We start from the raw sequence: 19401 nt of genomic DNA on the forward strand, positions 1-19401 counted from the left end.
CCTGCACATTCTGATCTGAGGATAGTTAAAGGAAGACAACCATGCATTTGAGTGATTGGGTAAACAACAGCCAACTGAAAGGCTTCTCTCAAGCCGCCCACAGAGCACTTATCTTCATTCTGGAAGTGTCTGGATTTCACTGAGATAACAGTCGACGTGACACATTTAATGATAACGTCTTGTGTTGAATGGCTGCATTGACTCATCACTATTTTTTGTTCCTGACAGGCGACATCAGCTGTCTGACTCAACAGTGAACGGACTCCCCGTGTAAGCATCACACACTCTTAGAAATAAGAAATCCAAAAGGGTTCTTCCTAAAGGGCTGAGGTTTAACACAGAATGTGTGGCTTTTTCTGTGGTGAAGAAAGGGTTTTTCACTGATCCTTTGTAAGACTAACAACATTACATTAAGAACCGTTTTTATCCTGACCACCATGTTTACCCATATTTCAAATGCTTTTTTTTTTTTTAAGATTATTTTTTGGGAGATTTTAACTTTATTTGATAGGACAGATAGTGTGAAATGGGGGGAGAGAGAGGGAATAACATGCAGCAAAGGGCTGAGGGTGATATCAAGCCCACAGCTGCTGCAGCATGGACATTGCCTTTGTTCATAGGGCACCCGCTCTACCAGGTGAACTACTGGGCGCCCCTTGAAATGTCATTTTTTAGTGTTACTGTATCTGGAAAATCCCTAATCAATTAATTTAACTCATGTTCTGCCATAGCTGATATCTTTGGCATCATTTCATGCCACATCTGTCAATGGAAATTTACTCTATTTTTATTATTTTTTAAGGGTAGCTGGCACTTGGTCTTTTCAATTTGACTGATTGTATTTGAATTTGAAGTTTTGGTTTCCAACCCACTGCACATTACTAAAGGCTGTTGTGGTGATTTAGCACCGGCAGGAACGAAAAAGTGTTCTTCTATGGAGACAAGCTGAAGAACCTTATATCCTAGTTCATAAAAGAGCAGGAAAGAAATACAAAGAATAACTGCAGTTTTAGTGCAGATACTTGGGCCCTCAACACCCCAGGTCCATATCTAATTAAATTAATATAACATTTAATTAAATTGTCACAAGTTAATTGACACAACGGCCAACCCAAGGCCAGACAATATTCCAGAATAGAGAGAGCTGGTTGGTCTCTGAGGCAAAACATAATTAAGATGCCATTTATATTCTATTGGGCTTCATGTAATTTATACTTGTGTAAAGAGCATTGGTCATGAAAAAATAATTGTAACTGAGCAAGCAAACATGTACGTTTGTTCAGTCTGGTAACTAACCCATATGTAGCTATGGTGTGCCTGATTTTCGTTCTCCCAGTGCTTCCCTTTTAACAACTCGGTGTATCGAAGACAAAACAGCAATCAGAAATACTCAGAACATCAGGAATGAAGTAGTCCCATTTTCCAATTGTCTGGAAATGTGGCACACTGTATTCTACTTTTCCCTCAGTTTACAGGTACAACTAACTGAGACGACAGGAAATGAGGAAAGAGAAAGATGAGTTAAGATGACGTCAGCCTCTGGGGCTGAAAAATCAAGCCAACATCAAAGTGCAAAAAACTGCCCTTCCTCAAATGGCCACGAGAGGCTGGCACCAAAAGCAAGTCAATCCCCACAGAACTCCATGTTAAAATGCCCAACTCGAACTCTGTTTACAGCCTGGTATGAAGAAAAAACTGGGTGTCCTCATCTAATTTAAACATTCATGACAACTGCACAGGGGGTGAATTTTTATACAATTACTTTACTTATTTTATTATTTTTATTTATTTTGGAGTTTGGAGCCAATCGTGTTCCAATATGTAGCTAACACATGTGATATGGAAACTGGAAGCTTCCAGGTCACAAACACAGAGAAAGGTGTGAAAAGGTATGAAAACACAAATTTAAGTGGGTATCTTTACTACACCTACATGGGAGATCTGAACAAGCAGGCCTTTAGGGGTTGTGAGGGAAAGCGAGTTTATCTAATAATACAGAACTCATCTTTACAGAGTAGTTTTCTTACATAAAAAAACAATAATACGGCTTTAATTCTTCTGACAAGATGTAAACTGAGATGATGTACAGAGGTAAGCTTCACTGCAGAATGCTATCAGCAATTTCACAGGCAGAAAGCTGTGAAATATATCTATTTAATTCATTTCTCCGAGGGTTTCAGAGTCTCTCTCTCTATAAGCCACAACAGACACAGAGAGAAAAACGCGCTCATACACAGTGATTTTCCAGTCAAGGATCTCGCTAATTGTCGTTTTCAGATGGATTTTACATGACTTTAAGCAGCAGCATTTACCACGGTGTCTAGTCTGTGTATCCTTTAAATCAGAATTCAACAGATTCAGATGCTCTTGTTGCCTCCAAATACATGTTTCCGAGATTAGGTGACTCATGAGTAAATCACAAGATTTCACGCAGGTTTCATGCTTTTGTTGTAGAACTAAAATGAACATGTCAACAACGATAAAATCTTACCCTGAGGTGGTTACATTCTTCATTTTTAAGCAAATTAAAACAAATACTGCAGCAGTTGGTAAAGGTAAAGAAGAAAAGCTAATTACTTTGTGTCAACGGAGAACAACACAGACACCTCACAGTAAGAACGCATTCAAATAATCGCACATTTTATCATCTCTTGCACAAAAGACAGAAAAGCTCTAATGTATGATTGTGACCCTGGTTTGCTAAATAACCATGAGGCAGTTTAGCTGGAGGGTGAATTACTGTATCTTCAGACTGTACATATGCATGCTGAACAGAAGACGAGGAAAAGAAATCCATGCTATGGAAATAAAGAAAAATCGACTGGTAAATTGTATGCTGGACAGTACATATAACAACCTCACTACTAGTTTGTGATTGCAAACATTTCCTAAAAGTTGCACAGTGAAAATCTCTTTGTGAATTTCCATGCAGGATTCCAGTTTCTCACAGGGACAAACATAAGTGTTCTGAACATTTTAAGCCTTGTCACTTGTCTTTCTACCACAGTTATTTCAATTAGTTGTTTTTGAGCACTTCACTAAAAAGACAGAAATTTGTCAGTTAAAACAGCATTGGAAATTGATGTCACTGATGGCTTTTCACAAAAAACAGTTACATCTCAGGGTATGAGCTGCCATCCAGCCAACTCGTCAGAAGAAAATGTGTGTATGTTTTTGCAAAGCACAGGTATGTTACATTTGTATGCTTCATACTTATCATGTCAATGTTTCTGAAGTGACAATTTTTATGATGTGTATGAGCTGGCTTCGTCATGGAGGCGACTGTGGATGGCAGAACACATATGAGGTGTTTTTTCCCACCAGCAGATCTGTGTGGTTTAGTTCAGTTCAGTTCAGTGCAAATTAATTAATTTATTTGCAACCGGATTATTGTGTTGCTCCTGTCAATGCACTAACTCGCTATTTAGAAATATCCAGTGAAGAGAGACTCTCACTCCAGCCTGCAGCCCTGTTGGGTGGACGATAAAAAGTGAGCAGACTTCACTCTGTATCACCAGTGAATAAGGAATTACAGCGGGAGCTGCTGGACGGAGCAGTTACAACAACAGAGTACTGTCTGCAGTAAAAACGCTAAACAGATCTAGGGTTTAGGTACCTCTTCATACGTAATACTTTCAGTTCCAAAGGAACTATACCAAAAGCTTTTGATGGCATCGCAGTTATAAATGAGACACCAGTCAAGCTGCAGACCACTATTCAAGACCAACAAACAACAACACAGGTTTTTGAGTGACGGATGACAACTTTTCTAGCGGCTCTTGTGCTGCCAAACGTGAGCATAATTTAGTGACCAGTCACCGCTTCTCCAGTTAGCTCAGCGATATTGATTAAAGATTCAATATTTGACATCTTAGCATAGTTGAGTGTGTGTGCATGCTGACTTCATGTTGTGTTTACTCAGGTTTACTTCAACTGAAAACTCAAAACACTGCATGCACAACAACTTCAATTAGCATTTAGATTCAAAGCTGCTACAAGTTTTGAGAAATGCCAGCGGCCTGTATCACACACAAAGAGCGTGTTTAAGTGTTGACATAGATCACCAGAGCAGATGATCAACTGGGGACACATGGATGAGAGTACTGCATTCTTCACAAGGTAAGCTGTCCGACGGAGCAACTTGACCAAAACTATGCATTTATTTAAAGGTGCAGCTACCCAGAGCAACAAGGAAGATACGAGTCTGACTGACTGTGTGTCTTAATGTGTGTTTTATATGTTGTATGATCAGACAGCATATTTTGTTTCCTTGCAGTGAGACTCAAACCAAAAGGCAGTGAACACTAAAGCTATAATATTGGGATAATTTGATGTAATTTCACTCTGGTGGCTCACTCCAACTTTGAACTACTTTCCCCTTGATGGTAATCAAACCCTCCAGTGCACCGTCCTCTGGAATACTCTGTATTTTTGTGGGTGTGCAGCTTCAGGAGCCTTTTGTTTGAAGAAATTTTTACCAAGAAAATTATTTCACACACAGAAAACTGTGTCTCTTCCATCCTATTCCCCTGAGATCACAGAGATGGATAATTAAATATATAAACGTAATTTAAGTAGCCATCTCATCCCATAACATTCAAATGAGTATGCAAGCAAGCTGTTTTGTTTTCCTCGTACTGATGATGTGTTGGATTTAATTTAATGGGTTACACTCTAAAAGCATGAACCAACACAAACAGACATATGTAACTTCATAAACCTAACATTAATCGAAGCAACCTTGTATTACGGACAGCAGAGCAGAAACAATTCAGAAACAAAACTGCACACAGGTGCATGATTTTGAACTATTTTGCACAGCAGTTTGCCAAAAACACAGTCAGCAGTGAACCAGTGAAAATGACTTTGAACAGCTGCCATTCAGAAAAACCTCAAAACAGCACACTCACCTTTTTAAACTTCATCCAACGACCTTTAAATCTATAGCACATCGCAAGTTATGAACTTCAGTAGACAGAACAAGCGGCCCAATCTATCTTACTTCCCCCATGCTGCTCTACAGTATGTTTATTTTAGTTTTGACTTGGAAAAAGATCACTTAGCTGTTATACTGTTTGAAAGCTACTCATTTTCACACCTTTATTCAGACCTGGTCAGACAATGAAAGAAGAATTTATCAGGGATCATAGAGGGCTAACAGAGGAGGGTGAGAATACTAAAGGCTACTGAAAGTATAATAGCTATCCTCAGCCTCCATTTAATGAACTATGATAAGCTTTGACCCAGGCTGTTCTTCTCATTCGCTGCTGTTATGTATAACCCATGGAAAGTAATCCACCAAAATCTGTATATAACCCAGATAATCACGAGCCAGTAATTCATATATAAACTATGTAATCTGGAGGGCTGTGATCAAGTGACCAATGCACTGATGGGAGTATGGGTATTTTCCTCAAAAATCCAAATTGGTCAGGCCCTAATATTTAACATGCATACATGAAAGAGTACTCTCCAGATTTACAGTGTTTGCAATGCTTGTTAATTGCTAACCAGCTCCTCGGATGTAATGCTGTTTCATTCATGTGGATAAACACGCACAAACATTTTATTTACTGTAAATTTTTGTCTGATTTCCTTTTATTGTAAACAAAACAGAAGCAGTGCAAAATTGGCCCACACTTCAAACTTAAGTCATTCTTTTTTTCACTTGTGAAAAAGTCCAAATGTCACAAAGATGACATCAAAACAACAGCAATGCAATGCAGACACATTGCTAAATGTAGATACAACAGAGTAATAATCCAGAATAACCACCCGGCTAAGGGCTAATAATTATCAGTATTGCAATAAGGAAAGTCATTCAACAAAATCAAGCTTGTACCATCAGCATAACAAAGCTTCCTGGAATACCGAAACAAGGAAATTATGATTTCCTGACGCCTGCCTTCGATCCTCATCCTCTCATGTCATCTCACTTCTCTTTTTCTTTTTGTATCCTTAGCTTCTTTGTCCTCTCCTGCCCCCTCTTCATCCGCCTTCCTATCAGAGTCATTCTGCAGTTTTTGAGGACCTGAGCAAACAGTGACAGCCAGGGTGTGAAATTAACACCAGGCAATGGACGAATGCTGTCCTCACCTCTCTCTGTCACCCTTTTCTCTCCATTCTTGGATGAATGAATCGTCCATTCTGGTCTTACAAAAAAACCCCCAAAAAACAACAACAAACACCTAAATAATTATCTACCAATCAATTAACATATATGCATTTGAAAATAATAATAATGATGATAATAATAATAATGATGATAATAATAATAATAAAAATTCAAAGAATTTCTTTTAAACTAAATCTTACAAGAGAAGCTCTAACAAATGAAAATACAGCAATACAAATTCCTCTCTCTACACCAGCCAAAACAGACCAAGGGCAAGAATTACAAAACATGTTTAAGTTGGGTGATATCCTGTTCTAATAAACAAATTGTTTAGTATTCCTTGGACGCACACTCCTGATAGTTGCTTGCCAACCCTTAGCAACAAGCAAAAAAAATTCTCTCGTTTGCAGTTTTACCTTTCAACAACTCCATTTTTAACTCAATAAAACCACCAGCAAACCAGCTGGATCCCAGGTCGTCCTACTCGGAAGCTGACTGTAGCACTACAGCTGGATTATGGAGGTAACTGCAGCGCTTCCAAAGCTTCGCTCGGCATGTCTGTAAGTCACAAGAGGCATCACTTGGCTTTGTTTTGTCAAATTTTGAACTTAGTCTCAATCTGTGTTTTTGGGTGACTTTTACAAAGTAATTATAATTTTCTATAGACTTTCTTATATATTAAATTGCTTATTACTATATAAAAATACATATTCCAATTCCAATGACCGAATTCTCTGAATGTTTATTGCTATTTGAAAGTGTGCACTTGCATTATTATGTAACCGTATTATTATTAAATTGGTGGCCAAAATGGTCTCAAAATTAAAATAATATTGTTCTACGCAATTATATCTGGGACAATATATTATCAAAAAAACTAGTTACAGTGACAGGCTATCTGGGAGATGAAAGTGCAATAAAAGTGTCAGTAAAGTAAATTACAGGTGACATGTTGCAGTGAACGCTGCACTGGAATGGAATCTAATACTCCTGAATAAAGTACCAGCTGTGGTTGGGAAACAACAACAACAAAAAAAGCTCCGTTTCCTGCCCTGGTGACGGATCCTCATATATTCCTGAAGTGCCTCTTTTTATGGTTTGCTGAGTAGCAAATCACACTAAAATCAGACACGACGCGGCTCCGCTGCCAGGCATCTCTCCGGCTTTTTTCTCTCCATATTTCTCATGCTTGCCGCTACCATACCTTCCACCTCCTGCCATCCATAACTCGTTCGCTCTCCCCTCCTGTCTCTGTCTGAACTTTTGTTTTCCCCTTACTCATTTTCTACTGCTTCTCCACATTCCTTCCTGCATCCCTCATCTCCTTCCCTCACTTCTCTTATATCTCCCATCCTATAATCTAACTTTCACCCATCTGCTGTCTCTCTACCTCTTACTCTCCTGAGGCTTGTGTTTGTGTGTGTGTTTGTGTGTGTGTGTGTGTGTGTGTGTGAGACAGAGAGAGAGAGAGAGAAAACGAGAGAGAGCGAGAGAGACTCATCTATCTAGGATAGGGTACTCATTATGCTCTGCTGGGTTTGGATGGATGAGGGGATCTCTCTCTCCTGCGTATCTCTATCCCCCTCTTTCTATCTCCTTGCCTCCCACCGCCAAATTTTCTCCCTCTCTCTTTCTCTTAGTTATGGTTAGAGGGGATCTGGCAGGCTGGATGGAAAGGATAGGAGAAGGGATGGCAGTAAAAGTGGAAGGGAGGAGAAAAGGAGAGGGTAAGAGTATGCAATAAAAGGAGAGAAAAGGTTAAGGAAAGAGGTGAAGGCAGAAGACAAGAAAAGACCTCTCCAGCCCGTCTGTCCTTTTCTTGGCTTTAATCACCTGGCTCAGATCAGACTTGTTTCAATAGCTTTACTCTCTCTCACACACATACACACACACAAATGAGCACCAAGATGCACACATACCGTATGCACATGCACACACCTAAGTCTCCATCGCCATGGCAACAGCACACTTCTAGTACCCTTGTAATCAACTTTGAAAATAGGAACAGAAGTGATGTGTCGGCACGCACAAAACACACACACACACACCGCAAATAAAAACACGTGCATAAACACGGGAAAGTAATTAAAATTAAATTCAAAACAAGTCATTCATTCCCCATTGGGAAGGACTCTGTAAGTGAGTTGCGGGACAACAAAGTGCAACAGACAACAATCAAGCAATAGAAATGAAAAAAACTTGGCCAAAAAAATACACATTTTCTTCAAAAATCACAAATATAGCACTTAGAATGACAAGAAAAGGGGAATCTGAAAAATGTGCAACACTCTCCTGCCGCCTTTATCCTAGCTTTACCGAACCCACTCTCCAGAGAGAATGGACGTGGCAGGAATAACCTTTGTGTGTTTGTGTTTGTGTGTCTGAATCACAGCCATAAAAGGAAATGCCTCAGAAATTGTCCGTGACTCTGAGAGACGAACAGAAAACAGCCCCAGATGAAAGGAGGTGGAAGACGTTGCCAGCGGTTAAGAAAAACAACAACAACAACAAATCCTTCCCTCCTGTTCGTTTTCTTCAGAAAATAGGAGGAGGAAATGAATGAAAACAAAATAGAGGAGAGGAGGAGGGTTCAGACGGGGAGAAGAATTGAAGTCGACAGAGTATGAAGAGACAGGTAGGTGTATTCCCTGCTCTCCCAAACAACTGTGTATGGATGGTACCCCACAAGATGAACAATATCTCAAAACACACACAGAGCCCTCTCTTCTTTCATTACCGGTCCCATATTGCAAAAAGTCAGATGCCCGTGGTATTTTTTAATTAGAAAGCAGGTACAGGTGCTATATACTGTAAAAGTATCAAAATGATCAATCGACACAGAAATGCACACAGTCCCTATTCAAACACTGTGCTTTTAAATGAACCCTCAGGATTTCTGTAGAGTTGTGCGGTTACAACTGTACCACACGGAGGTAGAAACTGTCACTTTCGTTCAACGACTGCAATGACAGTGTAGCGATGCTGAGAGCGCAGATGTGGAAGATCCACTTGAGAACTCGGCTGATGGATCCTGATGCATGCGCATAAAAACTAGCCATTCATAAACTTAACCATGTGCGCCAGCATGTGCATTTGTTGACATCACAGTAGCGGCATCCCAGACCGCAAAGAGCAGACACAGAAGGATACCTAAAACATAACATGTAGATGCGGAAATCCACTTACACAGCTGTGCTGTGTATGTGGCGACTTGGGATGATAACATGTTGTATATTCAGTCAGAGTGTTTGAGAAAAAAAAAAGTGGTTTTAGCACATTAAAATATATAAACACGCTCTTACAGATTTTGTGTCATTTGTTTCAAGATTTGGAGAAAAGTTAAAATAGTCGTGAAAATAAGAGAAACTGATCACAGTCTAGTTAGACCAGACAGGAAATAGAAGGTTTAGTAAATGAAGTGGATGACGGAAAGGAAACAGTTATATGTCTTACCTTAGCCAACTGTGAGTTTACCCATTTTGTGAAAGTCTTCTTCTGAACGTCTTCTCTTTCATCTGCCGGAAGGAGAAACACAGTCAGCCAGGAAAAAGAAGCTCTGTATTCCTGTGTGTGTGTGTGTGTGTGTGTGTGTGTCATGTCAGATGTATGGCAGAAAGTCAAAAAGAACATGAAAAGGGCACACCAACACTTTGATAAATACCAGCACATACAAGAATCCAATCTCTCCGACTGACTGGTTGACAATCCATCGGAGCATGGGCTTGTGTCCCGTTCAAACACACACACACACACACACACACACACACACACACACACACACACACACACACGCCGCAAGTGGTGCTTAGCTCGATAAGAGGCTCCTCTAATTTTGCTCAGGGCTAATTGCATCCTCATCATATCAATCAGCGTGCCACTTACAGGCCGTCAGCGTCACGTCACATGACAGACTGGAGTGAGTCTGCACAGTTTCCACTTGTTGCCCTCACAGAACGACCCCTCTGTACTACTAAAATATCATTACTGTGATCACACATTCAATGTGGAGCTGTTTGCTATTTGCTTCCCATCAACACAGATGCTTTAGTAAAAAATTGTATGGAACAAACATAGTGGATCCGGTCTGGAAAAGTGACTCACTAGTCATTTCTTATGTTCTGAATGTGTTTGAAATTTTCATTTAGTGAGAATAGGTGATATTACTTTGTATCCAAGTGTCATTTTGGATTAAAACCCATTATATGAAGTATTCACTACACTGCAGAATTATCCAATAAGAGGTTTAAAAGTCAGTTTGTACAAGAAACTCTTTCTTTCTGTCAGTTAATCACATTTCCTTCAGCCTTTGCATGCAGGGGTGAAAGTTGGCCAGTACAGTCTGGTAAGCTGCTCCGTAACACTAAAAGATTACGTGTCAGTACGGGAACACAGTCTGGGAAGGAGGGCACAGCTGCCTGCCTAAAACAGTTTGGTAAAGTTGAAAAGATATTCACAACTTCGAACTTCCTGGATCAATAACTCATTAAGCGAAACGTTGTTAAAACACAAACAATTGCTCTTCCCAAGTATAGTAAGGTAAACAACAAGCTTCAACTTAATTTCCATCAACACGAGGTGTTCCCCAAACTGAACAAGTGATGCTGATCTCTGAGTGCAGCCGGCTGACGAGTGTGAAAGGACGCCGTCTACAAAGTGTAACGCAGAAAAGAGATCGCATATCAGTCATCTCCTGTTGGTTACACTGCATTTTGTTTATGGAAAAATGTGCTTTTACATAATTTTGGGGCATTTTCAGAGAAAATATATTCAATAACTTTACTCTTATACAGTGTAGTTAAAGATTTCAAGATTTAATAATTTGTTTGTTGTTATTTTCTTGTGTTCTTGCTCACATTAAAAAAAAAGATGTTCCTCCCAGCCCACAGCAGTCCAACAAGAAAAGATAATATTCTGCATCTACAATATTTCCTTTGCTTTAAAACACTACAACAGTGCACCGCTAACTTTTTTAAGGTTCATTTTTGTCTTTTTGCCTGTATTTGATAAGACCGCAGTTTCAGAATGAAACGGGGGCAGGTAGAGACTTATAAACTGTTTAACTGAACTGCTGTTGTTCAAGTGCATGTTGTTGCATGTGTGTATCCCACTGCTGCCACTTAGGTGCCAATCCTCTGGAACCCCCCTGATGAAAATTGTTAGCTCTGTCAGCACTATTGCTGTTATAATTTTCTTTCCTGATACCACCCTCTGAGTAATTATCAATAACTTTACCATGATTGCCAAAGACCAAGAGGAAGCTAACCATTGCATTTTCTTTGTGTAACTTATTCTTGTTTACCTGAAACTAATGATTGGCACAATTTACTTTACAAAAAAACGGAAGAAAAAGAAAACAAAATTCAAACACCAAAACATTTTTCTCTCATCAGTTATTAAACACTTTCTTTTTTGCGGGAACAAGAGTATGTGTAAGCTTTCTCACAGCCTACTGTCTGCTCTCTGAAATGTCAACTTTCTCAGCTGCAAAGAAAAACAGTTCTGCTTTTACAACTTGACTGCACTTTAAAGTTTCATAGGTGTTCAAAAGGTTTCAAAAACAAGTTGTAGAATTTTTACAACTGACTGATGAGCATATTATCTTTCAATAAAGTTAAAACATGAACGTTCTGAGGCTTTAGGATGATGATACTGAAACATTTGCTTAATTCAAAATGATGAGGACCCCAATAAGCCATATATATGATACAAGAAGAGATTCACTGAGATACTGGATGATATTTTTCAGGGCGAAATTGTTTCTCTAAAATCTACATAAAGCATTCTGCTGTTGCCTATATGGCAGTGACATTATCCTCCACTGTGGAGGTTTTTTCCTTTATAGCGGAGCAGTGCATTGTGGTCGGTGACATGCATTACAATGCAAATGACGACATGATGACTTATAATAACACCTCTCCCCCGCCTCGCTCATTTGACTGTAAATGGGGTCACTTCCCATTACTGCGGATAATAAATTACACCGTCATCCTGAAACAGAACATCAGGTTAAATATTATACCAGCGCAACTAACAGTACACTTTCCGTGTGTGTGTGTGTGTGTGTGTGTGTGTGTGTGTGTGTGTGTGTGAGGGAGAGTGTTGACACCATCCAGGCATTGACTAATGGAGCTGATAATGAAAGTTCTCCCTTAATTAAAAGGTCCCGCGTTGAGCAGTGCACTGTGGTGAGATGCTGGACACACACACAGGTGCACACACAAACACTCAAGCGTGCAGGCACATATATCCAATGTGAGATAATGGCATGCTGAGCGCTGAAGCATGAATGAAATAGAAGCATGTAGCAAACAATCTCATCTAAAGGAGGTAATCCATCCACATCAGTGTACAGTGTGTGTGTGTGTGTGTGTGTGTGTGTGTGTGAGAGAGAGAGATTTGCTTCTGCAATGCAATGTTCTTCTACAAGTGTGTGTTCACAGAATTTATTATCAGTTGCAAAGAGTGTGTGTGTATCTTAGGCCAGAAATCCGCTGTTCTTTTCATAGTCAAAGTGTTTTTGAATATTTACAACCTCGGGTCTGTGTTGTGTCAACAGCACAAAAGTAAAAAACTTTCTCTTCCCGCAACGTAAACTTAATGCAAACTTAACTTACAATAGGCTTGCTTTAACATGAGTAAAGCAATTTGTCCCTTCATCTTTCATATCCATAAAAAGTGTATCTTTTGCGGCCGGAAGGTCTTGGGATTCAGACACATTCTCTTCAACGTCAGCATTAACATAAAAAAAAAAAAAACTTGAAATGTGCATCCAGTATTGTGCAGATCTTGACCAGGGGCCCCAAAGAGCTGATCATGGCCACTCAAGGCAATTCTTTGTAATTCCAGCAGACGCAGTGCATTTCGGAAGCGTCCCAGAGGCAAATAAAAATATGGGCTTTGACTATTTGTGCAGAGCCATGGCACGTTGCACAAAGCAGATCAAAGTTTTCTTGCTAACAGGCACTGCATATGAAATACAGTCTATGAAGACATAACGAAATTATGAGTATAAATGTATTTTTAATAACTGAAATACAGCCTAAAGTATTTGATCAATATTGTTCATAACTGGACTTTTAACTTTTTCTATAGGCAACACTACAAGATGGAGATAACAACAACAAGCTCAATCAAAGAAGCCCAAAATGAGAAACCACTCAACTACAAAAACTACATTCTTACTTAGGGAAGATAAAAAAATATATAAATAAAAATGAGTCTGCAAATGGAACAAAACAGGGTTGCAGCCATGGCTGTGTCCTGTGGAGTCGTCGATCACAGCTGCCTTACAGTCAAGATGGTGAAAATTGCAAAAAGCTTATTGGTTCTGGTTCAAAATGAGACCGAACATTTTTATGGATGTCAAATTTTGCGCAATGACAAAGCCCATTATCTGGCCTGTAACAGACTTGATTTTAGCAGAGCTAATTTAACAAAAAGATGCAGCCTTTATCGGCTGGTTAAGAGGAGTAAAGAGTCAGCAGTTAATGATGGTATAAAACAGTCAATATAACAGATTTTTGTGTGAGTGTGAATTGCCACAAACACGAGAATCCATCAGTACACAGTCATAAATGTAAACACAAAATGTTAGGATGATTGGTCCAGCCGTTCCATTCACATTCGATACATTCACACACACAGGACCAAACGCATGATCCCCTCCAGGCTTAAAAAAGAATTACAGCAGCTCTGTAAAGGCACGCTTAACCTGCAAAAAATCACTGAAATAGATGAATGTTATTGGTCGCTTCTGTTCACATTATTAATTAAAAAAATGCTGGCTGCTGCCTTTTTATTTTGTGTCTCAGCATGATTCTTGTTCAAAACACTGTGTGGTCTTAATGGACAGCTGTCATTCTCTGAGCAGACATCTGGATTTACAGACACTTTTTGGAATAAAAATGCATAAACTGACCCGACTCACTAAAACTCAATTTTAGGATGTTACAGTGTGAGCTTATCCCTCAATACATCATATGATGATTGCATTGAGCAGAAGTAAACATGTTATTCAGGTCCCTATATACACAATTATTCTGCAAATGTGTGAGCAAATTGACTGTATAGTCATAAAATAAAAGTCAGCTAGCAATTTTAATTAATGATAAGACAATGAATCGGTATCAGGTGTACAATGAAGCATGAGCAGTGGGTTTATTTAATAGAAGAATGTGCTGAAGAGCAGACTTTTACATTATTTATATGGAAATAATTACAGAGAGTTCTTTATCTTTGTGAATAAATGTTAAGGACTGTCAGCATGTGTATGCCTTCTACTATATATGAACATGTCCTTGTGTGTTTGACAGGCTGTCTATAAATATGCATACGTGTGTGTGCTGTCAGGCAAAGTGAGCGGGTGTGTGAGAACCAGCGGGGGGGCAGGATGCCGTCACAGACTGACAGAGAGAGAGAGAGGCACAATCAATAGTCCATTTAAACCGTTGTTCTGCTGTTGAAACCTTCAGAAGCCTCACACATAGATAGACTCGTGATGACGCATGCACACAGCCACATGCATTTCATTAAAGATGCTGAAACACTAACAGCTTAATCTTGTTTTGAGAGATTGGTGAGAAAGAAGAAAAAGAGAGGAAAAAGTGGATAGGTAACAAGAAGAAAAGAAGGAAATGAAATTGCAGGAAGAGAAAATGGCCTGAAACAATAAGGAGGAGGTAAGACTACAGGGAGAGAGGAAATGAAGAGAGAAAAAGTAGAAAAGACAGTAAGAGAGAATATGAAAGAGACAGGACAAAGAGAGGAAAGTTAAAGGGATATTTTGCCAATTTTCAACCAGGTTTGTACCGAAACAATCTGGGTCGTATGAGTAGATGAACTGTGGTAACATTTCCTCCATCTAACTAGTGCCTAGATATCCCTCTCCCCCACCACATGGAGTAAATTACGTCATTTGGAGGAGTTTCGCTGGCTCTTGGGGCTGTTGCTCAAACTACAGGCTGTACTTCTGCATTTCTGTATTGCCAGCAAACCCCCACCCACCTTGCAGCCGCCACCATGTACTCAAAGAGCATACAGCTGATCAAGAGACACATCTACCCCTGTCTTTGTCTCTAAACCTCGGACCAAAATCTGATCAAAAACTAGGCAGTGCTGATGGAATATAAATCAAGATCATGCTGCTGCACTGCCTATTTCTTGCCAAAAATGTTATCAGAAATGTTTTTTAACACCCTGTTAATGGTGAGAGTTGGTGAACAGGGGGTGGGCACCACACTGCTTCCTGCACAGTGACAACAGAAGCTGAAGAAAACGGGGATCAAACAGTAAAACTAAGCAGCGCACATCAAATATAAACCAAGACTCTGTTCCTGAGTTGCATTTCTCACCTCAAATGTTTTGAGAAACATGATTTAGCTTACCATTTAACTGTAATATGAAATATGGCCTGCTGCCATTGTTTCTTACAGACCATTCCACATTATGTCAGCAGCGAAGCATTCAAGTTGTCTCAGTTTTTCTCTAGTCATGTTGCACCAATTTCAAAAGTATTTGTGTCTTTCTACCACAGAGACGGCCTCGCTTCATGTGAGGGCTTTCTTAATATCGGGGAAATACTTCTTTAAGGCAGATAAAGAGAAAGAAAGAAGAGGACAGAAAGCTGGAGGACACAAAGTGAAAGAAAGGAAGATGGAGAATCAGTCTCAAACAGGTCTCCATGACCACAGGCAGAACTAGCAAAAATACCTCTGTGACAGAGACTGGAAAACAGCCTATAAATGCACATTGTTTCAACTCGCCGGCTGTCTGTGCTGAGTAACGAGACTTGGTAGAAAACCTGCATAAACACATCTGAAATGTTTTGGGGATAAAGTATCCACCAGTTCTTTGGCTGAGATAAAAGTGTCATTGTTTATGTTGACAGAATTTGGCCAACAACAGCATACAATGCTGCGACAAATATAAGCCCTCTGCACATTTACTACAGCATGCAGAATCAATCCTCCACTTGATCAAAAGATAGTTTCTCTAAATGTGCTCCTGCATCTCAGAGAAAATGTGCTGAGTTCATGTAGTGCAGCATATCTCAGCCCTGCCTGCCTTTCATGTTTATATCACAAAGTAGTTGTTTCAAAAGCACGCAACGACTTTAACACTCTTGTTTCAATAAGAGTACGTCCTCCTGATGAACAATCCAGGAGAGAAACCTAGTATGTGTAATAATATATAATAAGAGGGAAATGACAAGGAAGAAAAACAAGTGTTTACGAATGCATCCTGTAGGGCAGGGAAGAACTAGCTGTAGCCCGCTCTTCATCTGTGCTTGAGGCGAGAGGCTTGAGGCTGTATTAGCCGCTACGAGCAAAACACAACAGAATCCCCGACTGAGCTGTCGATGCTTAAGTTGCATTGTGGATAATGTAAGTGCCAGGTTTTGACAAGGAAGAAGAATGTGTGGAATCGAGTAAAAAAAGACAATATCTCTTGTTCTTCTGCAATAATTTTTAACTTTTTTTTATTACTTTGCATTGTCAAACCAACAATGTGGTGAGAGAGCAATGCTAAATCAGTGCATTGCTCTTTTAAAGTTTCTGGGCTTGAAATAGTAACAATGCACACAGAATCTAAAAAAAAACTGAGTGAAAATAAAGTTCAAAAGAGCTCATTTTGAGGATAATAGCACTTCTCCAGACTGTGTGGGCGAGGAAGATCACAATTTGATTGACACCTCTTCGGATCGCACCTTTGTCAAACTGTCTCTCATCTCCTCGACAGCCATGGAGAAAAGCACATTCGGTGTGGTACAGCACTATCTGTTTGAGCCATCTGACTCTGGATGTATTCTTAAATCTAATCTGATCTAATCTAATCTCACCAAAATGAGGGCGCTATTGTTGAAGCCATGGAGTGCACTAGTTCTCAAAAGTGCACTCTGGCACAGTGAGTGTTTCTGAACGCACCCTCTGAACTTTCAGAATCAGAAGATTCTCAAACTAACACATTTCACTGAATGGTGAGTTTACAAAATGCTTTGTTATCAATATCTCTTTAGCATACAGTTAGTACAACGTGGCACATATGACAAGAGCTGAGATGCATCTGTTTGTGATCAAAACTATGAATAAAAAGATACATTATGGCACTGTAGGGTTAGCTAATGCTAGTGCTTTATTATGATTTTTTTCTTATAATTTTATTGCTTTCCCATTTGCCACATTCCCACTGGTGTCGATCCGTGTAATGTTGGTAAAAGCCTGGTAACATACACAAACACTGCATGCTTCACATATAACATTAACTTTGTTGAAGACTTGCCAGACTTTTTTCACAAGTTTCTGATGCTTTATAGACCACATGATTAACGTTGTCCATCCTCTTATCTTACTCAGTAAAAGTTGCTCTCGGATGCTCTGTTAAAAAAAGATCTTAAACTCTTAGTTTTACCATCCAGGACGATTTCTAGTGGCAATATAAGATAGTTAGTGAGTACGGCCCCAGGGGGTTTCTTAGTGAAAAGAGCCAACAGAATCTGGACTGACAATGAGGGAATCAGTTGAAGTGTGTGAGAGTCCCTTCAAGCAGGAGTCTAACCTGCTGACTGACTGATGGTGAGTGTCTGGGACAGCTCCAGGATCAGCACTCTGGACAGCGACTGTGGCAAAGCAGTGGACTAACACGAGATAAAACTGATCCGTCAGAGCTGAAACGTTTAGTCCATTAATTGATTTTAGGACTCGACTCAACTTAAAAAGCTCTGCAAGTTCCTACTTTAAGCAACTGTATAACACAAATCTAAACACCTATAGTTGTTTTTGGCTCCTGATGTTTTTTCTCATAGGCTTTTAGCTATCCAATAGTACAGTCAAAAAATAATGTGCGCTGAATTTATATGTCCATTTTTTTAAACCCATCTAATTTTAGTTTTGTGAATATAAATCAGTATTTTGTAATTTAAGGGCACAAATAATTCATGTGATGGAGGGATTTATCAAAAGATTTCTCCACACACCTACTGGGCTTCATGTTTTTCAGAACAAAACTCTTCAATTGATCTTCAAATATACTGTTCTTTGTTCCCTCGAGAAAAACGTTTGAACACCTCTCACTGATACGAAAGCCGCGCTGGCAACACAATTTGCGGTTAACTAGGCGGTCAGACAACAGGAGGCCAGCCATACCGACCTGCAGCACGCCTAACATCCGCCAAACCTCAGCACTTGACAAACAAGTGACGAGAAGAGGGAAACAGAAGTGCAGAGATGCGGCCGCGCCCACCGCACAAACAGCAGCATCAAAGCAGCTGTCCGGCTAATACAGTCTGGTGTATCTAGGTGGGAGTTTGATCCAACATGGGGTGTATTTCAGCCCATCAGTTTCTCAGCTAATGATGGCGAGAGAGACTGGAAGGTTGTTTTGATCCGTCATGGGAGCCAGCTGGAGCCCGTCAGCAGTGAAACTACACAGGCTCGGGAAACGACTGAGAAACAAAGAAAAGGAGGAGAAAAATCTGAGCTCTAACTCCGACTTAGAACAGAGCGGATAGTCATGAAATATGGATGCAGATTTTGTCTAGACATTAAAAACTGGTTGATATACGGAGGTTGGCAGAATGGCCAAAACCCAGTCTCAAGAAAAATACTAGTATTTTAAAATAACAAGTAGTTAAATGCAAAAGCAGTTACTTCAGTAGGCCTACAAAGGTAGGCTCTCTAATTACATTTTGGTCACATAATCTTAAAAGATACTCAAAACATTCCTATGCAAGGAAGGTTATGAGGCAAAGAGTAAAACAAATTCTTTTTTAAAAAAAAAAATACAAAAAGTGATGAAAGGAAGAAGAAAATGACTACTAGGCGAATGAATCTGAGCTGTAATCTGTTAGCATGAGCTCCTAGCACTGTTTGACCTCCATAGCCTACTCAGACAGGATGGCTTTCAGTATCTTTTTTAATATTGTTTAACACCTAACACACTACTAGCCCTACAAAACAGATTTAAAAACGGATTCTAATACAATATACAAACTCCGCGGAAGAGGACCGACTCCTTGTGGAGATTTAAATGGCTCATTATAAGGTATTAAAAATGCAAAAATTCTTATTTTCAGGTGATGATAAACTTATGAAAACATAGATATGAGCATTATTTACCATTTCTGCCAATATATCCCCCTAAAGGCTCTACACTGGACCTTTAAAACTGCACATAAAAACTTCCCTGTTCTGTGTTGCCAGGAAAAAAAGTTGAAAACAAATGAAATGATTAAAGTTTAACAGTTCAGCAGCACTGGCATCCTTTTTGTCTTCCCTAATGGCTTTTGCTTT

The 19401-nt window shown here is 39.6% G+C and overlaps 1 protein-coding gene across 5 annotated transcripts in view; it reads right to left on the reverse strand.

Moving 5' to 3' along the window:
• The window catches only part of dmd (dystrophin), a 317286-nt gene that overhangs the window by 210655 nt on the left and 87230 nt on the right, over window positions 1–19401 (reverse strand). For all 5 annotated transcript variants that reach the window (XM_042513263.1, XM_042513262.1, XM_042513261.1 and 2 more), the window contains exon 2: window positions 9569–9630. In XM_042513263.1, the coding sequence (XP_042369197.1) occupies window positions 9569–9630 (62 nt within the window). The remainder of the gene's footprint in view (window positions 1–9568; window positions 9631–19401) is intronic.

Source organism: Plectropomus leopardus, chromosome 24, assembly GCF_008729295.1.
Source record: "Plectropomus leopardus isolate mb chromosome 24, YSFRI_Pleo_2.0, whole genome shotgun sequence".
Taxonomy (NCBI): domain Eukaryota; kingdom Metazoa; phylum Chordata; class Actinopteri; order Perciformes; family Serranidae; genus Plectropomus; species Plectropomus leopardus.